Source organism: Mirounga leonina, unplaced genomic scaffold (genome assembly GCF_011800145.1).
Source record: "Mirounga leonina isolate KUSES-001 unplaced genomic scaffold, KU_Mleo_1.0 Mir_168, whole genome shotgun sequence".
Taxonomy (NCBI): domain Eukaryota; kingdom Metazoa; phylum Chordata; class Mammalia; order Carnivora; family Phocidae; genus Mirounga; species Mirounga leonina.
Genome location: NW_023270426.1, coordinates 63,958,570 through 63,984,494, shown reverse-complemented (window position 1 = coordinate 63,984,494; position 25,925 = coordinate 63,958,570). Strand labels below are relative to the sequence as shown.

At 33.9% G+C, this 25,925-nt stretch overlaps 1 protein-coding gene across 5 annotated transcripts in view; it reads left to right on the top strand.

The window, feature by feature from the left end:
- Positions 1 to 25,925, top strand: part of TTC37 (tetratricopeptide repeat domain 37) — an 84,750-nt gene that overhangs the window by 38,329 nt on the left and 20,496 nt on the right. For all 5 annotated transcript variants that reach the window (XM_035014877.1, XM_035014880.1, XM_035014879.1 and 2 more), the window contains 17 exons: positions 730 to 906; positions 995 to 1,139; positions 1,307 to 1,385; positions 1,470 to 1,531; positions 1,642 to 1,698; positions 3,321 to 3,389; positions 5,553 to 5,627; positions 6,263 to 6,404; positions 9,233 to 9,326; positions 11,558 to 11,635; positions 14,502 to 14,626; positions 15,829 to 15,952; positions 16,766 to 16,987; positions 17,997 to 18,069; positions 19,741 to 19,794; positions 19,980 to 20,088; positions 23,639 to 23,767. In XM_035014877.1, coding sequence (XP_034870768.1) covers positions 730 to 906; positions 995 to 1,139; positions 1,307 to 1,385; positions 1,470 to 1,531; positions 1,642 to 1,698; positions 3,321 to 3,389; positions 5,553 to 5,627; positions 6,263 to 6,404; positions 9,233 to 9,326; positions 11,558 to 11,635; positions 14,502 to 14,626; positions 15,829 to 15,952; positions 16,766 to 16,987; positions 17,997 to 18,069; positions 19,741 to 19,794; positions 19,980 to 20,088; positions 23,639 to 23,767 — 1,814 coding nt within the window. The remainder of the gene's footprint in view (positions 1 to 729; positions 907 to 994; positions 1,140 to 1,306; positions 1,386 to 1,469; positions 1,532 to 1,641; positions 1,699 to 3,320; positions 3,390 to 5,552; positions 5,628 to 6,262; positions 6,405 to 9,232; positions 9,327 to 11,557; positions 11,636 to 14,501; positions 14,627 to 15,828; positions 15,953 to 16,765; positions 16,988 to 17,996; positions 18,070 to 19,740; positions 19,795 to 19,979; positions 20,089 to 23,638; positions 23,768 to 25,925) is intronic.

Genomic DNA, 25,925 nt, shown 5'->3' with positions numbered 1-25,925 from the left:
ACTTGGCTTAAGTGAAATTGTCGTGTTTTATTTATAAGATCTTGAGAAGAGAAAACTGAAGAGAAATGGATAGCTGAGATTTTTCTCATTCTAAAAGAAGTGACCTTTATCACCATAATTGAAATTTGAATTACTCTTTTAAGCTTGTGCATGCAGTTTTATTTGCTTCAATAAATATGGATTTTCACATTTTCATATTTAGCTTTTAGGTAATCTTGGTCTCAGAGAATAAAAATCCTTTGGACCACCAAATATATTTAATATATTTTACATTTACCAGTCTTTTATTTGACTGAAGATCAACAAGCCAAAACATGAGTTTAGAATAATTAACTGTGAGAGAGTTACTGACTTGACTACTTTGGTTATTGTTTAAAAAGACAAATACAGAGAGCATAGTTAAAAAAAAGTTCAGTCTTAATGGTGAATTGGTCCTGGAAAATTTATTGACATATTGATTATATGATTTCTGCTACTTCTAACAAAAATGATGAAGAGTACCAAAGAGATGTTTGCAAAATTTCTGGCATTTAAAATAACCAGTTTTCCTTCCCTCCCTTCCTTTCTTCTTCCTAATAGGGAGATGATAAGATGTTATCCATTTAGAAAGAATTTAGTAAAGCATTCACTGCACTTAACCAAGGAAGTAATTTGTAATTAAGATTGTAATGAGAGAGATAAATTTCCTATTGTTTGGAAAAAATTATAAGAATCACACTATTTTTTTAGGGCTCTGCAGCGCCAAGCTGATGTGTCTTGCCTTTGGAAGCTAGTTGGGGATGCTTGTACCAGTCTGTATGCTGTCTCACCATCTAAAGTGAACGTTAAGGTTTTAGGAATCCTTCTAGGTCAGAAAGAAGGAAAACAAGTATTAAAGAAGAATGAGCTTCTCCATCTTGGAGGAAGGTAATTTACAAAGATTGCTAGTTAATGACATTCATTTTGAATTAGGACATTTTAACAAAACGTTACATTTATTTTTATATTTCCATAGGTGTTATGGTCGTGCGTTAAAACTGATGTCTACATCTAATACATGGTGTGATCTTGGAATTAATTATTATCGCCAAGCACAACATCTAGCAGAAACAGGCAACAATACAAATGATCTTAAAGAGTTGTTGGAGAAATCTTTACATGTACGGTTTTGAGAAATTTTTTATAAACTTTTTAAAAAACTAAGTGCTTTTCTGATAGATGTTTTTGATAAAGTAGATACTATCGTCTTTTCACATAAAACCACATTTATCTTGATATAAATGCTGATGTTCCAAGATATAAAAATTAATCTAATTTTACTTTTCAGTGTCTGAAAAAGGCAGTGAGACTTGACAGTAAAAATCACTTATACTGGAATGCTCTTGGTGTGGTTTCATGTCACAATGGTAAGAACTGAGTAACACTTCAATATTTTTAGAAGATTGTTTTAGGTAATAAAGTTCAGTTTCATCAAATTCTGTATTTTTCAGGTATTGGAAATTACGCCCTTGCTCAACACTGTTTCATCAAGTCTATCCAATCGGAACAAATTGTGGGTGTTCTTTGTATCTATCTATGATAAAGAACTTCAAAATTTAGTGTTAATAATTTTCTGAGACTGCCATTTAGGCGGGATCCTAATTGTATATGTATGTTTTTTAGAATGCTGTTGCATGGACCAACTTGGGAGTGTTATACCTTGCAAATGAAAACATTGAGGTAAATGTGTTGTCTGTTTTGTCACATTAAAAGTAAAAGCGTTCTTTATATATGACCTCTTTGTAATCACTCAGCTTCTTGTGGAGAATTACTTTGAATATTATTGTCTATTCTGTATGCCCTCCTGTATGCTAGATAATTGATGACATTTGGTTTATTACATATATGAATAGTGAATGTGTAAGATTTATTTTCCTTTCCACACGACAGAAGAGATTTTGGTTTTACAATTATGTTGGGTTTTCATTTAAAGATTAAAACAATTCTGTTATGAATTATTTGGGTGTTTTTCTTTTTATGTGTACATGTGTAAGAGGAGCCCAGTGTAGGCTTTGTTAGGGGTGGGGTGAGGAAGTCACGGGGATGATTAGTATTGTCTTGCAGCTTAAGTGTAATCTATGCTTGAGTGATTTCGATTGGACTTTAATGGATATTAATTCCTTTAGATGCCACAATGTAATTTGTCATACTTGAACAGTTATATATTAGAGAATTGGAAATACAGTAATTGGAAAGGTGTTTGTAGCATGTTTAGAAGTTTCCATAAATCTGTAGGGGATAGCACATCTGTACTATTTTGTGTTTCAGCTATTATATTGAATATCATCCTTTCAAAATAGCTTCAGTAATATTTTCAAGATAAATGAACTCACTGCAAAGATTGCTTCAGAAGACTGTAAATAGAATGAAAGAATATTAATTTGGGACTTAAAATATGTGAAAGTATTTTTAAAAATTTAAACAAAGCTAGGTATTAGTTAATAAGCTATGAATATAGTTTTATGATAGCACAGCTCAGTTGCCATTCATGAGCTTCCTTTTTCATAAGAACATTAAGACTGTTGGGCGCCTGGGTGGCTCAGTCGTTAAGCGTCTGCCTTCGGCTCAGGTCATGATCCCGGGGTCCTGGGATCGAGGCCCGCATCGGGCTCCCTGCTCCGCGGGAAACCTGCTTCTCCCTCTCCCACTCCCCCGGCTTGTGTTCCCTCTCTCGCTCTCTCTCTCTCTCTCTCTCTGTCAAATAAATAAATTAAAAAAATCTTTAAAAAAAAAAAAAAACAATAAGACTGTTTCCTGTCACATATAGATTACTGAGTAAACAGTATAAGGCAGCATATAACAGTGTTTGTAGCAGGAAAATAAGCACACAACTTAATGTGCCCAAGTGAGGTAGCTTTAAAGTTTCCTGACCGCTTAGCACAGATTTATATTGATCATTCTTTTTTTGCCCAGTAGCAGATACATGTCATAGACCTCATTGTTTGTTAGTTTTTATCCTACCAGTTAAGCTTCAGGAGAGGGCAATAGATACTTCTGCCTGTGGCTAGCAAATGGATGGGTGATTGGTTAAAAGTTCTACAGACTATGAGGTGCATCTCTCTATTGTCCTTTCACTGGGGACCAGAACCCCTAAGCCTGTAGAGAGATCTGTTGTACCCACGAGTTTTTAGGACTATGTAGTTAAAACATGGTTTTAAACATTGCTAGTTGTGTTTAAACAATGAAGTTTTAGATTTATAAGTGTTTATGTTGACAGGTATGACTTATCTTATTCTCTTACGCTTTTTAGTTTAGTACTAAGTTAATAAAATGACATGTTATTTTTTTGACTTTTTTCCTAGCAAGCTCATGAAGCTTTCAAAATGGCTCAGTCTCTTGATCCGTCTTATTTAATGTGCTGGATTGGACAAGTAAGATATATATGTTTATTAATAATCCTAAGATATAAACAACCTATTAATATGTAAAGTGCTTTAAGTAACCTATTAATACAAATAACAATGATAATAATGATAACAGGTAACATTTGAGGACTTCCTTTGTGCCAGTCACTGTGCTAGTCTCTTTGTATATATTATTTCAGTTAGTCTTTCATCGATCCTTTGAGATGGTGGTTGTTATTAAACTTTTCATGGATGGGGAAATTGAAGTTTAGAGACCCTAAGTATTGTGCCCAAGGTCATACAACTTGTAATGATTAAGCTTTGATCTGGGGGGCTTTGAGCCCCATTAGTCTGACGTTAATGCTAAAAAAAAAAACAAAACCAGAACTGTTATTTAAATGCACATTTACCAAAAAAATTAACATTGACAAAAATCATTTTGATTATGTTTTCCCATTATCTGTAAAATCTTTATATTTGATTTGATGTTTGTTTATGAGTATTGTTCCTCTGCTCCCCTGAAGTTTAGATTTGTGTATTGCCATATAGGAATCAGGATACTCGGTTACGAATGTGAGTCCGTCACTGACTGATTATTTTATCTTAACATATCACTGCTACATTTCATTTTTCTAACTTGAAAAAGAAGGGGCTTGGCTGAGTGGCCTCCAGGGTCTTACCTAGTTGAGTTGTAATGAATTAGTAAGTGGTTGATTGTTTTGGTTCAGAGAATAGCAGGAGCATCACCCATCTCAGGAAATCAATAATCAGAATTTATATATGTTTGGGGCGCCTGGGTGGCTCAGATGGTTGAGTGTCTGCCTTCAGCTCAGGTCATGATCTCAGGGTCCTGGGATCGAGTCCTGCATCGGGTTTCCTGCTCAGTGCAGAGCCTGCTTCTCCCTCCCTCTCCCTCTGCCACTCCCTCTGCTTGTGCTCTTCTGTCTATCTCTCTGTCAAATAAATAAATAAAAAAATCTTAAAAAAAAAAAAAAAGAATTTATATATGTTTTATTCTACTTTTGACTTTTGGGTCAAATTCTAGTTAATTGGTGAAGCAAACAGAGTTAGAAAAGTTATGAACTGTGGTTCTATGAACTGTGATAGCATCTGGGAGCAGTGGCATTATTACTAATCTCTGTGTAAGTTATTGGACTCAAGGTGCCCAAGAGTTTGATTTCTAACTGTTCCCAGGTGCTGGTTCTGGTCCAGGGACTTCAATTTGGGTAGTACTGCTCTAGGTCAGGAGATTTTGGATGCTAATCAGAGCCACCTAAGTATTTTTTTTTAATTTTTCAATTCTTTTTATTCTTAAAAATAATTTATTTCAGATATTAACTGGTAGATTTAATTAAAATGGTAACAGTAAAAGTAAGACCTAATATTATTTCTTAAATAATATTAGTAATGTATGACACTTTTAAAAACGTGAATTTTTTTTATAAAAGATAGATGAGTTTGAAAGTAATTTTAACTTATCTCATAGTCTATAAAGTTAAAGGCATAGGTATGTTATTTAAAATTCTGAGGCACTTTCGGGGCACCTGGGTGGCTCATCTGCCTTCGGCTCAGGTCATGATCCTAGGGTCCTGGGATCAAGCCCTGCATCAGGCTCCCTACTCTGTGGGAAGCCTGCTTCTCCCTGTCCCACTCTAACTGCTTGTGTTCCCTCTCTCACTGTGTCTCTCTCTGTCAAATAAATAAATAAAATAAAATAAATTCTGAGGCACTTTCAAAAAATAAATATGTTGAGACTCTACCCCAGGTCTGTGGAAACTAGAAAGCTAGGGGTAAGGACCTCCTTTTTTAAAAAAAGCTTATCTAGGTGAATCTGAGGTGATCCTATGGTTAAGAACCCTACTCCAGACAAATACCAGTATGAATGGATCAAGGGTGAAAGGGAAGGGAGAAGTTAGTGCAGCTTCATCAGTGTTCTGAGGAATTTTATGTGGATTATTCCACCATTACCTGGTTGCAGATGGAATTCAGAAAGCATTTGCCAGCTTAAGGGCCAATTTAACAAGTCATTCTGGTCCTCTGAGCCATGAGAATATAGTAGCTAAGATTAAAAAAGAAATTAGCTCTGCTTTTAAGCATAGCTAGTATACCTTTGAATCTTCCAAATAGTTTCACTTATTATTGTTATTATTCCTCTTAAACATATTAAGAACCTCTTTTTTCCTTTTATAGGCTCTTATTGCAGAGACAGTTGGAAGTTATGACACAATGGATCTTTTCAGGCACACTACAGAACTCAGTATGCATGTAAGAATTTGACCATTTTTGAGGATTCATTAATGAATAAAGTATTATGCTTGCTGAGAAAATGAATACAGAGCAGTATCAGATGTTAATAACAGCAGTTGTCTCTACTCTTTATTCTGTCTTAGAAACAGATAAGCTGTCTTTAAAGAACTTCTCATTTTTGTCTTCTGTTATCTTTCAAAAGCTGATAAAGAAATGACATGGAATTTAATAGATATATAGTAGTCATGCAGAATTGAAACTGAGACTCGAGGACAAAATCAACATGAGATAAGGACTAGACTTGGTTGACATTTCTTGATTATTTATGAAGTGTTTTAGAACCCTTTTGATTGGTAATTATTAGTCTTATCTGTAAGAATGGTGCTGAGAAGAAGATCAGCCCATTGGGTGACGCTCTGTTTTCTGCACTTTATTTAAATCCCATTTGATTCTTCTACTTAGGGTTGGAGTAAGTAATTTAAATATGCCCTTAGCTGTGTTGAATCATAGTGACTCTTCATTTAGAGGCACTTAGCAGTTGACTTAAAGAAGACTAAGATGTGATATTTACTGTATTGAAGTCTACTGTTTTATAATTTTTATTGGTATATTTATTACCTTATGTTTACTTGTTAACTTTGTCTTTTTTATAGACTGAGGGAGCAATAGGTTATGCGTACTGGGTCTGTACAACATTGCAAGATAAAAGCAACAGAGATACAGAGCTGTACCGGTACAACATTGTTCAGATGAATGCTATTCCAGCAGCACAAGTTGTTTTGAGTAAATACATAGGTAAGCTGTTCAGTATTTGAATAACCATTGACACAATTTAGTTTTTAAAATTAGTTAATTCCAAATTAAATATTAGTGTTCCTTAAGACATGAATTTGCCTTTTTTTTCTCCCAGTGGCCAAGCAGTCTGCTTTTCAAATTATAGTAATGACTTTTGAAGAGTGATGAAAATTGCTGTTACCTAATGCTTACAATAAAACTGATTTCCGTGTTGTAGTGGAAAGCATTTTGGAGCCTGATGGGCCTGAGTTGCTGCTGTTCTCTCTCTGCCATTTATTCCTCTGCAGTCTTAGGCCAAGTATTTTATACTTCTCTTAACTTCTGTTAGCCTTGTAAAGTAGAGATAATAATTGCTAGGTGGTAGACATATGAAAATTAAGTGTGATAATCTGCTTTAAATTCCAAAACTAGTGTGTTTAATCTCCTGCTTTAATACCTGATTTTTCTTCAGGATACTGGAAAAATACGTTTAGGTTTAGGAAAAGGACAGAATGGTGAAGTTTCATTAACCTTCTATTGTAATAATTTCCTTTCTTCCTTAATAAAACTACCAGGTTTTTTTTTAAGATTTTATTTATTTACTTGACACAGAGAGAGACAGCGAGAGAGGGAACACAAGCAGGGGGAGTGGGAGAGGGAGAAGGATGCTCCTCGCCTAGCAGGGTGCCTGATGCGGGGCTCGATCCCAGGACTCTGGGATCATGACCTGAGCCACCCAGGCGCCCCAAAACTACCAGTTTTATTACCAGTTTAATCTTGCCATTTACAGCAACATGAATGGAGCTTCAGAGTATAATGCTAAATGAAATAAGTAAAATAGAGACAAACAGTCAAATAAGTCAAAAGAGAAAGAATAAAATACCGGGTGATTTCACTCAAATGTGGAATGTAAGAAAACGAACAAATGAACAAAGTTAAAAAGCAAGAGAGGTGACAAACCAAGAAACAGACTCCTAGCAATAGAGAACAAACTGATGGTTACCAGAGGGGATGTGGGTGGGGATTGGGTGAGAGAGGTGATGGGGATTAAGGAAAGTAGTTGTGATGGGGGGGTGGGGGGTGGAAAAGTACCAGTGTGTTTTAATCTCTACTCCACCTCTTAGTAGCTATAATGAAAGCTTGGGCATATTAACAAATTGGATTTTAGTTTTCTCATGTGTAATATAAGAATGAAAGTATCTATTGCTTAGAGTTTAAATGGGATGATTTATACAAAATGTTTTGCAGAGTACCTGGCATACCCTAGATGCTCAAGAAATGTTAGTTGCACTAGTCTTTTATTTATCCCTTGACAAATAAAGAAGCAAGAAGTTTAAGCAGGCTCAGGGACAGTTGAATATTATGAAGAATCAGATAAACTGAAAAGCAGAAGAGAAAATTTCTCATCATAGGTATGGAGAGGATTGTAATACTCTTCCTGCATTGAACCTGGGATACTTGAGCAGAAGACAGTTAGTTGACAAACATCAGCACTTCAGAGCACTACATGTTATGCAGTATGCCAAAATGAACAACTCTAAAGAATATCTAGAGCCTCTGCGAGAGTGTATGGATCAGAAATTTTACTGTGAAGTTTCCATAAGAATGGGTAACATTTGTAAAGGATTTACATAGCTAAAGAAATCTTTAGCTTTCTACAAAATTCAGATACCTGGAACAATGAACACAGAGTTCCCTGACAATTATGCTTAGCCTAGTTTTTTACCCTATAGTGGAGCCATATCACATACTCATTTAAATTCAACTATATGTGGCTTTGCCATAAGTGAATGAATGAACAGATGAATAAGTAAGAAAGAGAGAGAAAGGAAGGAAGGAGGAGAAAAGAGAGAGGGGGATCAGAGAGAATGCAGGCAGTCTCATTGTCTTGCTGACAGTTTGCCTCAGAGTGAGTGTGCTGGGAAGGCATGAATCTCTTCTTATTTTGACTCAGTTTTGGTGTCCCCCTCTTTTGTGACTTCAGGAGTTTTCAGGAATAACTTTGACTATATAATTTTCACTTTGTGCTTTAACTTTGGAGCCCACCCATCACATAAATTGTGATTGCACTGTAATTTGTTAAACAATTTAAGGGATTTGAAGGTTTATTTTCCAATACTACTTTTAAGTAAATCAGATGCGTTTCTCTGTATGTTAGTACGTACATGATGGTTTTTGACATTAAAATTTCAAAATACTGCATTGAAAGTGTCCAGGTCATCCTGGGTTTCTAGTGTACAATACTGAGTTTATTTTTTATTGTTTTTAAAGATTTTATTTTTTGACAGAGAGAGAGAGACAGCGAGAGCGGGAACACAAGCAGGGAGAGTGGGAGAGGGAGAAGCAGGCTCCCTGCCAAGCAGGGAGCCCGATGCGGAACTCGACCCCAGGACCCTGGGATCATAACCTGAACTGAAGGCAGACGCTTAACGACTGAGCCACCCAGGCGCCCCTGAGTTTATTTTTTTTTAAACACTTAGAAATTGGAACAGAATCACCAAGAAAATTGCAGGAATGTTTAAGTGATTAGCCAAAGAACTGAATTTCCTTATAAATCTTATGACTAGTGTTAACGTGAACTACAATTTCAAATTATTACACCTTTGGGGATAAAAATGTTTAGACTTTAAGGTGTAACAGAAACTATAAATAATTATAAAATACTCAATAATTTAGAAGTTATAAAATGATTACTAGTATTTTATAGTCAAGATAAATATCAGACAATTCTTAACAATGCCAGTAGTCTTAGGAGGTAATCTGGTGTCTAAGATATTGAAAATAAAACTAGCATTTTACAAACACAACCAGCATGCACATGTAAAGAAAAGATATTTTTGGATTTTCAGAAAGAATTCAGAATTATGCTCCAGCTTTCACAATGTTGGGTTACTTAAATGAACATCTACAACTGAAAAAGGAAGCCACAGATGCATACCAAAGGTAAACTCTACATTTAATTAAAAGTGGTCCTTATTTATTAGTTGGCCTTTTTTTATTTAGTCTCAGTTCATGAAGAAGGTACTAAACAAATGTTCTGATTCCTTTCCTGATCTCTTATTATCTATTATTATTACATCTCTGAAGATGAAAAGACACAATTTTAAATTTTCAGCTATATTTGGGTTTCTGTTGCTCAAACCAAGAGAGGGACAGAGAGGAAAAAAAACCAAAAACCAAACTAAAAAATCTCTCAGACTTTGTTTTAGAAAAACAAAATTTTCATTTGAGACTTCGTTTAGCTTTAGACCAAGTTTTCACTTTAGACTTTGTCTAGCTTTATAAAATAAACACGTAGTTTCATTCAGAGAAGAAATGAGAACATTATGATATATTTGTTTGAATTTAAGATCTATATTTTATTCACTCAGTAGTTTTTGAACTGCTTTGTGCCAAGTATTGTCCTTGGCACTGGCAGTTCAGCAGCAAAATAAAACAGACACAGGCTCCATTCTCATGGAGCTTCTGTTCTGGTGGTGGGGAGACATATGATAAGCGTATAAACATCTGTGATGGTAATAATTGCTAAGAAAGAAAATCAAAATGTGGTAAAGGGCCAGGGAATATTAAGGCAGGTAGTGAATTTGAGGCAGGTTTAAGAGTGATAGGTTTCCTAAGGAGTTGATTGACGCTTGGCCTGAATGAAGTGAGGCTCTAAGCCACTGGTTAAGAGGCAAGAGCATCCAGGCAGAAGGAACAACAAGAGCAAGTGCTCTGACACAGGAGTGGACTTGGTGTGTTGAAGAAACAAGGACAGTGTGCTCGAGTGAAACAGCCAACCAGGAGGGGGTAGGAAATGAAATCAACTTGAAGATTTATTCTCTGCAAATGAATTGAATGGTAAATAAGAAAATTACTATTAATGTCGTGAATACTAGGTGAAAAGTTAAAAGTCCTAATTTCATGTATCATTGCCCTAAATATAAAAAATACTTAGAAGAAGCCTTGTTAGATAAAAAATAATTGAGTTGACCGAAATGCTTTGCCATGCCCTTTTATGGATCTCTTGGTAGTTCAAAGGAGTCATCACTAGATGGTACTGGAGGCTGTATAATCAAGAAGGTATTTTTTCAGGTGTATGTGGAGGTTTATTAAAAAACACAAGTCTATTTCTTTCAGTGTCACAATAAGCTTACCTGTAAACAAACTGTAGAAATATGGTAGAATACAACAGTGAGCAGGATTTTTAAACAAAGAAAAATTAGATAGCTTTACAGTGCTTGCTAATTTTTTGTACATACTATGAATCTAACACTAGTTATACCTTTAACTTAAAATAGCAACTTCACAGTCATGTGGATATGCACCACTCTTCCTTGACTGATCACTGCTGTTGTTTTCTGCCTTAAACAACTATTTGAAGCTTAAAACCACAAATTAGGTATAAATCTAACCATTATAGTTTTTAATATACTGTATAATACTGTCTTTTAGACTGCTTTGGCAAGTATTTGTTTTTCGCATAACATCCTACATATTAGAAACTTTCCTTGGATAGTTTTCCCTAGATAATCCTTTTTAAACAGAATAGGAAGGTAAAAAAAATTTTACTAAATATCCAATTCCTGTTGATTAAGACATTTTTCTGCTTGTCCCAAGGGGACTGAACACAAGAAGATAAAAATAAGGCGTTTAGGGACTCCTTATGATTCTTTTCTTTCTCAACTGAATATTGCTTAAATATTTTTCTGTATGTAACAGGGAAGGGCACATGAAAGCACTCAATTTCCTGGCTTCCTAACTCAAACTACTGTATAAATATTTTTAAGATTGTTTGCTATGTACTTGAGATAATGTCAAAACTTAAAATAGTAACACCATTGTTTCCCATATTTAGATTAAGTTTTTTGGAATATTTAAAACTCAAGTATGATAAATGATTTCACTTAGTAAGAGATCACCTTATTAAGGTAATTTTCCTGACAGACTAAAATCTAAATATTAAGAGCTTTTGTTATACCAACTTGTTGTGAACAAGTTGTTATGTGAACAAGTTGTTATGACAGCATTAAAGAATTAGAGTTAAATGAAGAAAACAAAAATTTATAGGATTGTCAATTGTCTTCAGGGTTTTTTTCCCAAAGAAAAAGTTACAAAATCTTCTGTTAAGGAAGAAGAGTAAAAGAATGCTATTGTACATAGGTAACTTAAAATACCTTGTCCTTCTTTTTAAGGGCAATGTTATTGTTACAGACTGCGGAAGACCAAGATACTTATAATGTTACAGTAAGAAATTATGGCAGATTGTTATGGTAAGCATATTTTTTTCCCATTAATTCTGTGAATTTATTAGGTTTTTCTGGTGAAAGCTATAGGACTAGTGAGGTGGTGACAAATTTCCAGAGTAGTGGGGCGTATATAGTTGAGTGGGCTGAAAATCTCCCAAGGATACATAATTCCCTCAATACTGGGCTTTGTTAATAGTTTCCTATTCCTATACTGATACCTAAGTCCACTGTGCTTCACTGAGAAGCAGATTTAGAACTGATGGTTGTGGTCTGTACAAGAGAACATTTCAAAGAGAGGCTCTTGCTGTCTGTTGTAATAGAACCCTAGTTAATTGGAAGAGGAATTGGATTTATTCTGACTTGTTTGCTGCTTATACTTACATGGGGAATGGCTGTTGAGGACCCAGAAGCCCTTTAGAAATAGCACATAAAAATTTTTGTGTATGTGCATTTTGTGATGGAGAGAGAGCCATATAGCTTTCTTCAGATTCTCAAAGACTTTTGACTTCAAAAAGAGTTAAAAAAAAAAAAAAAAAGATTAAAACCCAATTATTTTAGAGATTAGAATTAGGTCCAGAGAATAGAAGTATTGTGGGAGGAAGGTTTTTGGCTCAAGTTAGGGAGGTGTTCCTCAAGCTGAGAACTGCCCCCAAATTGAATGGTCCAGTTTGAAAAACATTGTTAACATAGTTTGATATTTTGGGATTAGTGCCTGTATCTTTTAAAGAGGTACATAGTAGAGATCTGAGGTAGCCAGTTCTTTTCTTTTATAACCATGTAACTGAATCATATTCATAGACAGGAAAATATTATTGTTCTGACTGCTTTTCCCTCCAATTCTTTTAAACTGTAGTGTTTAGGAGTTGATAGTTTTATCATTTCTAAGATTTTGTTGTAGCAGAAGATAGGTTGTAAGAATTATATGGAATAAATATCTGTTTTTAGTTTTGGTTTCATATAATGTAAATATTTTATTTTTTACTTTTAGTTTTTATTTTTAGTTTTCTTTTAGGGAGGGGGGAAGACAGAGGGAGAGAGAGAGTCTTAAGCAGGCTCCGTGCTTAGCACAGAGCCAGACCTGGGGCTCAGTCTTACAACACTGAGATCATGACCTGAGCCAAAATCAAGAGTTGGTTGCTTAACCGACTGAGCCACCCAGGTACCCCATCATATAATGTAAATATTTTAGAAAAAAATCTATATCTTCTATTGAAAATAGATCATGTCTTTTAAAATTTGTTTTTATTATGAAATATATTAAACATGCAAAATGCAGTATAAGTAATGTACAGCATAATTTAATGAATAGTCACTGCCCAAATTTAACAGATCTTAAAATTGTCCATTGTCTTCAGGGTTTTTTTCCAAAGAAAAAGTTACAAATAAAATTGAAGCTCCTTGTGCCTTTCCTAGTTCTGTTCTCTACAAAAGTAATCACATGTTTGAAGATAGTGTTTATTTAAAAAAAAACAAAAAACAAAAACGTTTAATATATGTATGTATCCATATACAATCTAAGGTAGTCCTCTTTCCTTCACCAAAATATTTATCAAAATTTGAGTTTTTTTGACTTTAAAAACCTTAAATTTTTTTGATTTTTACAGTCTTTCACCTTTGGGCGCCTGAGTGGCTCAGTCGGTTGGGTGTCCGCCTTTGGCTCAGGTCGTGATCCTGGAGTCCTAGGATCGAGCCCCACATCTGGCTCCCTGCTCAGCAGAGAGTCTGCTTCTCCCTCTCCTACTGCTCTGCCTACTTGTGCTCATGCTCTGTCTCTCTATCAAATAAATAAATAAAATCTTAAAAAAAATTTTTTTCACCTTTAGAGACTAATTTTAGAATCAAAGAATGCCTGTATTTTTAGATCCCACACCCTCCCCAAGATTAAAAGGATTTTCTAAAAAGATTTCCAATAACACATTAAAAATAAAAACAGTTTCTGATTATAGTGATGGATACGAAAAATAAAAATCTCAAGGGCAGAATGTATCCTTTCCAGGCGATGGCAGCTTCTCTTCATTTTTAAATAAGCAAAACAATTATTTTTTTGTTATTAAAAAGTATTGTACTTTAGGGGTGCCTGGGTGGCTCATTCATTTAAGCATCTGACTCTTGATTGCGGCTCAGGTCATGATCTCAGGGACTTGAGATTGAGCGCCGTGTGGGGCTCCCCAGTGAGTGTGGAGCTTGGTCAAGATTCTCTCCCTCTATCTCCCTGTCCTCCCACCCCCCCACCCCCTTGCTCATGTGCTGTGCATTCTCTCCAAAAAATAAAATCAAATAAACTTTTAAAAAAAGTATTGTACTTTAGTGTCATATGTAACAATTTTTACTTTTCTTTCTATTAAATACAGAAAAGATAATCTATAGTTTTGTCTGTGGAATTTAGTTTATCTTTATACTCTCCAAAAAAAAAAAGGATGTGCAGGTAAACAGTTAAACAGTTTATACAAAGGCTAGGTTTGATTTTAATTAGGTATTTTATGCTTCTTAAGCTTGTCAGAGATGCTAGAACCATACTCATAGGGTAATATTCAACCAATATATTAAGCTTAAAGAGTTCTGTATAAAAGTCAACTTGAAATTATTTTTATACCTTGGGATTTTAGTTCAAGTTTGTTAATAAGAAAGACACTTTATAATTTAGCAGAACTAATCATTTTCATATGTAATTTAAAAGAAACAAAGTGTGGAGTTAAATTGCTCCAGTATATCTTATTTGAAATAAATGATACACCTTCTATTTTAATATGTCTTTTCTTTCGCTTTAACACTGATAGATGAAGTATGTGAAGGTATTAAAAGAACCTTGGTATAATAATCTCTTTGTATTCTTATGATATAAGCCAAAATTGTTTTTAATATTAAAAGTGAGTTATGTTTTGCTTCTTAGTTCCATTGGTGAATATGATAAAGCTATCCAGGCTTTTAAGTCAACACCCCTTGAAGAGTTAGAAGACATCATAGGTTTTGCATTGGCTTTATTTATGAAAGGTCTATATAAAGAAAGCAGCAAAGGTAAGTATGTTACTTGAAGCTAAAGGACACATCTTACTTTTCCAGGGCTGAGTGGAATTTAATCACAAGATTATGTACAGAAAGATGGAACATTGAAATGGGAGTAGGGGTTGCAATGTTTATTAAGATCCAACTAGGAGTCAGGAATGATATTAGGTACTTTTTATCTGTTCCCTCCCTTAGTACATTATTATGTGAATAGTCCTTAGAGCAGTGTTATGAGCTGAGTGTTATCTTAATTATTTATATAAGGAAACTGAGGCCCAAGATCACTTAAAGTAGAGTTAGCATTTGAAAGCAGGTCTTTGCTTAAATGTAAATTTCAGATAAGTGAAGACCTTGACCTATTGATAATAGTGGTTTGATTTTCTCCAAAAATGCTCATTGAGTACATTTTCATATATATATATATATATATGAAATACACATATATATATATATATATATATATATGTACCCAACCTATGTGTGTGTAGATACTGTAAGTATCTGCAGCTTGATGGTTACTGGTATGCACGTGGAAATTTTCGTGGTATCTCAATGGCTGCAGGCCTTCACATCACTTAAAGACTTCCCTATAGAGTCTGAAGATAGAAGTTAGGGGAGGGTACGTGCTATGGTGAGCGCTGTGAGTTGTGCAACTCTGTTGAATCACAGATCTGTACCTCTGAAACAAATAATACAGTGTATGTTTAAAAAAAAAAAGAAGAAGAAGAAGATAGCAGGAGGGGAAGAATGAAGTGGGGGAATCGGAGGGGGAAATGAACCATGAGAGACGATGGACTCTGAAAAACAAACTGAAGGTTCTGGGGTGGGGGATGGGTTAGCCTTGTGATGGGTATTAAAGAGGGCACGTTCTGCATGGAGCACTGGGTGTTATATGCAAACAATGAATCATGGAACACTACATCAAAAACTAATGATGTAGTGTATGGTGATTAACATAACATAATAATAAAAAAAAAAGAAGTTAGGGAATGTCTCATAATAATCCTAATGATATCCCCAGGATCACCTTGGACCAGCTAAACCAGGTTAGATTATTTAAAATTTTTTTCCATCCACTTGAAAATAAGGAAACAATAAGATATAATTTAGTTAGACCTTTTAAAAAATAGGATTAGAAAGGGAGAAATTTCACTGTTTGTCAATCAGGATTGTATTTATATCGTTTTGTTTTTGTTTCCAACTCTGTGTAATAGCCTATGAGAGAGCCTTGTCTATTGTTGAATCAGAGCAAGACAAAGCCCATATCTTGACAGCTCTGGCAATAACGGAGTATAAACAAGGAAAAATGGATGTAGCCAAGACATTGCTATTTAAATGGTATGTATAGTTGACATCAACACTTAACATGACCAGATTATACTTAAGCATTGGATTACAAATTGGAACAATGTAAAATGAAGTTTTTAATGTTTTAGGAACTTTTTGTTGAACAAAAGGGATTGGACTGACCTGGTTGTGAACTGACAGTCATAGGTGGAGATCATGGCTTAATTTTTAGCTCTGGATCCATCCAGTCCTGCAAAACCATCCTATACTCTGTGTGTATTATTTATTTGTTTAAAAGAGTATTTGATCACCTGATCTAGTAGGATCTTAAAATTTTAATGAAGGGAGTTCTGACTGGCTTATTTTTTGGCCTCTTTCGTCCCCAAAGAGATTTTTTCCTCTTCATTTTTCTAGTTAACTTGATAAAATAAAGTTCATTTAAAACTAAAGCTTTAAAAAAATATACCAAAATAACTTGTAACTATTTCTATGTTTTTGGAATAAATTAGTAAAATAATAGCCTGTGATATCTGTGGTTATTTATAGGGTTATATGGTTAGTTATTTTTCTAAAAGCCAGGCCCCAAAACACTATTTATATTTGTATCTAAAACTTAGATATAATGAACAGAAAAGAAAGGCCCTTGGTATTTTTAACTGCTTTAGATATTTAGGGAAATTGCTGTCCCTAGAAGCCAAGGAATCTGTTTTATATTTATCTTAAAGCTGGGCTTAGTTTGGTGGCTTTTTTAACATTTTACTAAATGTTAAAATTTTACATTTTACATTTTACTAAATGTTGAAAATGTTTTAATAGTTACAGACTACTGTACTATGGCTAATAGACAATTTAAAATATTTACAGCTCTATCTTAAAGGAACCAACCACAGAAAGCCTTCAAGCCCTGTGTGCTCTCGGATTGACAATGCAGGATGCTACCCTGTCAAAAGCGGCACTTAATGAATTACTGAAGCACATCAAACAGAAAGACAATGATTATCCAAAGTGCCTTCTTACTTCAGCGATTTATGCACTGCAAGGCCGCAGTGTGGCAGTGCAGAGACAAGCATCTAAAGCTGTTCACAGGTAAATTCTGTACTTGTGAACCTGGAGTAATTATACTTGATGAGCTAATCTTTGACATTTGGACCTTATTAAGAATATAAAATGAGGGAAGTATATATTTTTGTAAACCAGAATATAGTTTTATGAAATTGCACTTAGGACCAGGTAGCTGACTATACACATTATTTCATCTATAAAGATTTTTTTAAAAATTCAGTTGATAAGGAGGTAAGAGAACAGAAATTTTGTACTTATCCAATAAGTTAAGGCCTGAACCTCATTTTAATACAAAAGTCCTTACTTATTCTCAAGTTAGTGATATGGTCTGTTTATTTGATACTGTCCAGCTTAATGGTTTTAGGAATTTTTTGGCCACTCAAACATTCACTAATGTCTTCAAAATTTAGAAAATAGAAAGCTCTTACTACTAGCAGTAGTGGTTATTTGTTTTATTTTCAGCAGTAAAGTGGTTTTTTTTAAGATTTATTTTTTTAGAGAGTGCATGCATGCATGAATGGTGGGACGGGCAGCGGGAGAGAAACTCAAGCAGACTCTGTGCTAAGCATGGAGCCCCATGCGGGGCTCGATCAAATGACCCTGAGATTACGAACTGAGCCAAAACCAAGAGTCAGACACTTAACCAGCTGAGCCACTCAGGCGCCCCAGCAGTTAAGTGTTCTACGTGAAGTTTATTTTCCTTTTGCAATTTTCATCTCTGTGTTTTCCTTGAACACAACATATTAAATTTCCTTAGCTTTTCTTAATTAGATCTTAATTAATTAGATTAGACTTTATAATTATCATATTGCTGATTTTTCCTTCTTATTTTCATAAGGACTCTTGGTGTATATAGAAGATATGTTTGCTGAAAATTAAGGCACTTTCATTCACACATAGATAATTAATATATTGTTTTAGATGTATACAAGATTTTGAACTTAGGTTCTAAATAAAATGTTGGTTGTTTTTACTTTTCGTGGTTTAAAGTGACTCCCATCTCTAAGCCTTTTGCTTTTGATGATCTCTATAGTAACCCAGCTGATCCTGCTCTTTGGTCTCTGTTGTCCCGAGCAGTTGCTCAGTATACTCACCGAAGTGCAAAGGTGAGTAATGTTCTAAATTCTGGCAAAAAGATAAAATAACTTGTGATGTAGTCAGTAATATCGTTTTTAGAGTATTAGCATTATCATTCTGGGAAATAACTAATATAGCAAAGGAGTTCTGTTATTTAACCAGATTTTCCATTAGTCATTTGATAAGTAGTACACCGAGTTTCTTTCATGTACTATTGTACTGTTCTGGGCATTATGAAAGATACAAAGAAGTAGGTAGACTTTTTTTTTTAATACATACAGATTATGTTAATGGCTGTGTGATTAGGTTATGTTTATAATGTTGCCATTTAGGAAGAAGTAACTGTTGTGTTTTTGGATCCCAAAAGATATTTTTATTTAAAAGCTCTTCAAAGATAAGAAAATAAGAACTAGAACATTGCTAATGTCTAAAATCTAAAAATGTGAATCTCAATATGAAGTCATTGATGTTCTATAAAAGGGATTATATATTTTCGTTCATAATGGCCAGATATTTTTAGAGGTCTGTAAAGTATTTTGTTAATTTCTGTGGTTACTATGTCCTTTCATAGTTGCTTAATTAGTGGGTAAACATAATGGTAGTAGCTAATTATGTTTTGAACACTTATTATATCTAATAATTCCACTGTCTGAAGTCTCTGTGGGTCTGATTTTGTTATTCCTACTCATTTTTGCACATGGTATTTCAAAGAACCTAGAAGAGCATCATTATTAGATACTAGAATGAAGTACTTATGTGCCAACTATTGTATATATTTTGTCATTTAATCCCAACAACCACATGAAGTAGCTGCAATTAATGTCCATTTTATAGAGAACACTTGAGACATAGAGAATAAATAACTTGTGCAAAACCACAGTTAGTATTTGTGGTGATAAATCATCCCAGATCTAACTCCTGAATCCTCCTTCTACTCTGCCAAATTTTCTGTTTTCTTTTTAATCCATCTTCTATTTGTTTTATATTAACATATTTTTAAAGGTTACTTTTTAGCATTCTTTATATGCTAAATATGATGTACAAAACATTTCTGATACAGTTCCAGTATAAAATTAGGAGACTAGTATACTTCTGAATTAAAATGAAATCATTCTCATAATTCACTTTCTTTTCCAGGTAAAATGTCTAACTGAATTTAAAAATTAAGGATTTCAAACTTACTTTACAAAAATTATGATGTATATATTTTTTTCGTTTTCAGTTTTGAGTTGATTATTGAAGCAGTGATTTGCTTCAAGGTGCTCTGGCTATTCATTTTACTAGGAACTACAGAAATTTTTAAAATACCATATTTTCATGGAGTAAACCATGTTAATCCTAAAATAAATTTGGGGATTCTGCTTCTCTTTCTCTTTCAGTCTTTCTTTTACATTCTTTTATATTGTTAGGAAATATGTACTTGTGTTTGGTGTAAAATTGTGTAACTTTTGCACCATTAATGAATATTTTAAAAGAGTAGAGTTGAAATGATTGTAGTAGAAAAGATTTTTTATAAAAATACTAAACTTAACAAAATACTAAACACCTCTTAAAGCAGAAATCATTTTATACTTCAGGAATTTGGAAGTTGTGAATGTGATAGAACTGAACTTTTCAAATAATGTGGTGGAAAGATTTTTATCAGTGTTAATTTTTATTTGTGAAAGTTTATACATTTATCTAAATATTTTCTATTATAGGGAGGTGCTATAGCAGGAAATGTGGCTCATATTTTGGACTCAAATCATGGAAAGGTTAGTTTCTCCAGTACAAAGGAAATTTCCTACTTGTTAAATAATATTATTGATGAAACAATAAAATAATTTTTCTTCCTAGGTTTAGGAAGTTATATCATACCTGATATGGTCCTTTTTTTAGTCAGTTTGAAAGTCATGGAGCTATAAAGATAATTGGCTAACACTCTTTTTCTTTTATGCAGAAGGCATTATTGTACACTGCAGTAAATCAGTTAGCTATGGGAAGCAGTTCAGAAACTGAAAAAAATATTGCACTAAAGACCATTCAGAAAGCAGCTCTTCTTTCTCCAGGTGAATATAATATAATCCATTTCATTAATTCAGATTCTTCTGGTCTTGCATTTGTGACCTATAGGCACAGAGTTTGCATTTCATGAAGTAAAGGAATTTTAAGAAAATATTCTAACTTCTGCATATTATTTGATTATCTTGCATTTGACTGCTGATAATTAAGAGATAATTCTTGAAGCAGGCTGCTTCTTTCAGCCTGCTTATACTTAATAAAGTATCTGCATAAAGATACTTTATTACTCTTTATTGAAACTCTGAATTGTGTATTTTCAAGAAGTAGTTTTATTTTTGTTTTCCATAGTCTGCTTCACTGAGGTTTACCTATAGCTACTAAATTATTTAATGAACATATTTAGTTATTTTAGTTATTTTTATGGGTAGTTAGCTCCTTAAAGAGTGGAGATATGTTTTCTGGAGTAACTGTTGGAATGTCAAGGTGATGGCCTCACCTGAGCTAGCCCTTCTTTGTGTCTTTGATCACATTGATCACTGAGGAAGTACCTATGACCACATCAGTATACTTCCATTATCATTGCTAGAGGACTGGAATACCTATCAGTGTGTATTTTTACAGAATAGTATTTTTAATACGAGATACAGAATTAAATATTTTTTTTCCTGCAGACTACTTCAAACATTTGTTAAATCAGAAAACTTTTGTTTTTGGCTAGGGACTGTTAGGAAACAAATTGTACAAAATAAGTCCAATGTTCTCTTCAGAGTAAATTGTAAAGATCCTAACTAAACCACAAAATATTTAATAAATCAGAGATTATTTTATAAAACAAGTAAACAGACCAACATCTTGTTGTTTATTCTTTGTTTCATTTATGTAATAGAACAAAAAGAGACCCTAAACATTTGGAATTGTCTTTGTTACACATTGGATAAGTTTTTGATTTTTAGAGGTTAGTTCAAGATGGTATTAGATAGAATTACTCTCGAGGATTTTTACCATGGATATAGAATGATAAAAGATCTGTTAGCTTTTGATTGTGTGAGTGGCATAAACTTTAGAAAGGTGAGATTGCCCAGATAAGGTCTTCTGTAATGATCTTCTTATTTTCCCATATTATATGGAGAGAAATACATACTCAAGGAATTAGAATCATCATATAAGATGCTTGAAAAGGGGACTGAGTAATGAAGATGAGTGCCTCTGTGAGATTTGTTTTTGGAGTCCAGTGAAAGTAAATATAATTGTAGTTATGTATAGTAGCTATATACCTAATCCTTGCAGATTTTTATCCTTGTAAACTTGTAGAACTGTATCAAAGTATAGTTTTGATATATGATATTCAAAGGAGTCTTTTCAGAAATTTAAATATAATCCCAAGAATTTAGAATTAAATAAAAAAAAATCCAATTTCTGCTAGGTCAATGCTTCTGTGATATTAAAAGGTATTTTTAGCAAATTATATTTAAAAAATTTTAGGTTCATAGTATATACATATATTTATATTATCACTTGGTTTCATAGGGAATTTGAGTTGCTGATTATTTATGGAAGAGTTAATGAAAGCAGTAATTCTTTTGAATTGTGACAGAAGAAATTACTGCCAGCTGATATCCATTTCCTCCCTCCTGAAATTAAAACTATACCCAAAAATCCCTAAAGGAGTTCTTCACTTAATCTTAGAAATAAGTTCATACTCAGAAACTGAGTCCACTTCATTTGGAATTTTGGGTTTTAGGCTTGATGACACCTGCGCCATCATCTAGTTCACTTGCCTTGTTTTATAGAAAAATGAGTCCCAAAGGGAAAGCTGGCACACATTTAATCCATGGCATTGTTAGAGCTGAAACCAGGGTCTAAAACAGTCACGTGTCTTTCATTATACAATAATCAGATCTCAGGAATTCTAAGGAATGGTTCCCATTTCCTTATTCTGGAGTGTGATTATGTCTTTTGTTGTTTGAAATAAGGTAGTCATTGTCTTGGGCAGAAATTATTGTATAATATGGAGATAGGCATTTAATTTTTTTGTAAAATTTTTTTTATCTGCCTAAGGTTTCTAATGATTCCTGTACTATTAGCAGTAATACCGATCCTCTAAGTGAAGTAGACATACATTTCAGACATTTGACAGAGGATATATATTGCAGGGAACAATTAGATAAGAAAAAATATAAAACTTAAGCTAAAATTTTTGTTTAAATGACTATATTGTTGGGGCACCTGGGTGGCTCAGTTGGTTAAGTGTCTGCCTTTGGCTCAGGTGGGTCCTGGGATTGAGCCCCACATCGGGCTCCCTGCTCAGCACAGAGTCTGCTTCTCCCTCTGCCTGCAGCTCCCCCTGCCCTGCTCTCTCCATCTCTCTGTCAAATAAATAAATAAAATCTTAAAAAAATAAAATAAAATAAATGACTATATTGTTAACTAGCATCCCTGTGGGATTTTAAAATTGTCTTTTTGTTTGTTTGGGGGTTTTTTTGGGAAGATTTAATTTTTTTTTAAAGATTTTTTTTTTTGAGAGAAAGAATGAGATAGAGCATGAGAGGGGGGAGGGTCAGAGGGAGAAACAGACTCCCTGCTGAGCAGGGAGCCCGATGCAGGACTCAATCCCGGAACTCCAGGATCATGGCCTGAGCCGAAGGCAGTCGCCCAACAGACTGAGCCACCCAGGCGCCCTGGAAGATTTTATTTTTAGGTAATCTCTACACCCAATGTGGGGCTCAAACTCCCAACCTTGAGATCAAGAGTTGTATGCTCCACCAACTGAACCATCCAGGGACCCCAAAATTATTTGTTTTTTTAAGCATAGCAGGCCTAAGATATTGACCATGCAAATATTAACCTGCAAAATATGATTTACAGAAGACCAAAAAATAAAAATCTTCTAATTTCTAAATTCTTTTTCACCTTCTTTTTACAACTACCTTTTTAAAAAAGAGGCCTCTATATGCATAATCTTTATCATTACCACCTCAGTCCACTGCTTCCCCCTCTCCCCTGAAGCTGCTGTCAAGGTGTGAAGGAAAGAAGGAAAGATCAAATCAATGAAGGGATATATATAATCATAGAATTGCTTTACTTGGAATGATAAAATGACTTTCATGCTTTGCTGTTAGAACATAGGTAAATGGAGTTGTCTTGAGCTTTTCCTTTGGCTCGAAATTTTCTTAAAAACTGAGAAATAGTATTATCTTGCTTTTCCTATGATTGAACCTTTAATACAGGGTTTGAATGATGACTCTGTCTCCTTGAGACTTGCCCTTGGTGTCCGATGAAAGTGAATATAATCGACTTTTCCACAGTAGCACAGTACTCTAGGCAACTGAGCTAACCAGCCATGGAAGAACTTAATAGGGTATTTCTTATCCTCTGCAGTATTTTGAGAAAAAGGCAAATCTTGAAGGATGAATATAGTAATGTGTCTTCTGAAAAGAAGTATAAATTAGTTTCGTTTAAGAAAATGATTTTTTCTAGAGATACAATTTATTTTTAACTTAATTTTTTGGTATTTATAAACTCTTACTCTCATTTTTGATAGTTTTTCAGCAACATGTTGATATCAACAAGTCTTCTAACTATATTCCTTATGTTTAGGTGATCCTGCTGTCTGGGCTGGGCTAATGGCAGCCTGTCATGCTGATGATAAACTGGCTCTAGTGAACAACACTCAGCCAAAGAGAATGGATTTGTACTTGGCACTGTTATCTGCTGTTTCTGCTTCAAGTAAGTTTAGAAAAACATTTTATACATAATGAATTCAGTGTAAAGTACTCAGAAGGATATTGCAAGAAGGTAGTGGGCATAATTAGCTCTACACTAAAGGCTGAATGATCTCATCTGACAAAGCTTAAAAACAATCCTTGAAAAGATGAAATCATTTTCTAGAGGCTTAACTGCCTACAGAACAAAGCTCAAGAACATTACAGGAATACAAAAATATTCAGCATTCAACAAGGTAAAATTTACAATGTCTGGTATCCAGTTAAAACTTAATAGGCATGCAAAGAGGTAGAAAAGTACCACCATAATGAGATAATCAATAGAAACAGATCCACAGATGACACGCCAGAAATCTCTTTAAAATGTAATTGACTCTTTAAAGCACATATTACAACAATAGCACAAAGAACAGGAGGGGAAACAGAAATATTCTGTTGTAAAATTTTTATACTGTAAGTGAAGTGGTATAATATTACTTAAAGGTAGACTGTGGCAGGTTAAAGATGAATACTTAAAAATGTAAAGTAGATACTAAATAAATAAAGTTATAGCTAATAAGCCACCAAGGTAGATAAAAGGAAATTGTAAAAAAATAATTCAAAGATGAGGAAAGGGAACAAAGACTTAGATAAGACAAACAGAAAACAAGTAACACATTGGAGTTAAGCCCAACCACGTCAATAGTCAAGTTAAATGGTCTAAACACCCCAGTTAAAAGGCAGAAACTGTCAGATTGAATAAAAAAGCAAGAGCCAACTATATATGCCTAAAAGAAACATAGATGAAATATAAATGTATATTTAAATATAAAGACAAAAATAGCCTAAAAAGTAAAAGGTTGGAAAAACGTATACCATGCCAACACTAATCAAAAGAAAATTGGAGTGGCAATGCTAATTTCAGACAAACTGGATTTTAGAGCAAAGGGTATTGCTGATGATAAGGAATGTCATTTCATAATGGAATCAATTCATCGAGAGGACATAACAGTGCTAAGCCTTTAGGCACTAAGTAACAGAGCTTCAAAACACATACAGTCTGCATTGTATTTCAAAATAAAATAGGTAGAAAAAAAGAAGCTTGTGGGAAAATGTATGAAGCAAAAACTTACAGAATTGAAAGGAGGGACAGACAAATCCACAATTACATAGTTAGAGATTTAGTACTCTTCTTTCGATAATTGACAGAACAACTGAACAAAAAAATCAGTAAAGATATAATAAAGACTTGAACAACACTGTCAACTAAATTGACCTAATTGGCATTTATGGAATACTTCTTTATAACAGCATTGTCAAGTGAACACAGAACATCTACCTACATATCTTATGGGCCATAAAATGTTCGAAATAAATTTAAAAGGCTTCAAATAATATATAAAGCATATTGTCTTAATATAATAGAATTAAGTTAAAAACCAGTAACAGAAAAATGTCTGGAAAATTCCCAAATATTTAGAAACTAAATAACATACTTCTAAATAATCCAGTTCAGAGAATAAGCCAGAAGGGAAGTTAGAAAATATTTTGAACTGAATGACAAGGAAAAAAAAAAACATTTCAAAGTTCTACAGTGCTATTAAAGCACTGCTTACAGGAAATTTATAGCATCAAATGTCTACATTGGAAAAGAAAGCTTTCAAATCAGTGATCTCGGCTTCTCCTTAAGAACTAGAAAAGGGAAGAAGAACTTATACTCAAAGTAAGCAGAGGAAAAGAAGTAATAAAAGGTAGCGATCAGTGAAATAGAAAACAAAATCAACAAAAGTGAAAACTAGTTCTTTGAGAAGATCAGTAGAATTGATAAGCCTCTAGCCAGACATCAGGAATGAAAGAGGGTACATCTGTATAGCTATTTAAAGGCTAATCAGAGGACCTTGGGAACAGTTTACACTATTAAATTTGGCAATTTGGATGAAATGGACAAATTCCTTAAAAGACACAAAGCTCACTTAAGAAGAAGTAGATAAACTAAACAGCTTTGTATCTGTTAAAGACACTGAATTTATAGTTAAAAATCTTCCCACAAAGAAAACTCCAGGACCAGATGGCTTCATTGAGGAATTCTCCCAAACATTTAAGGAAGAAATAATACCGGTTCTATACAAACCCTTCCTGAAAATAGAAAAGTTGGTATTCTTCTTCTCTGAGGCCAGCATTAT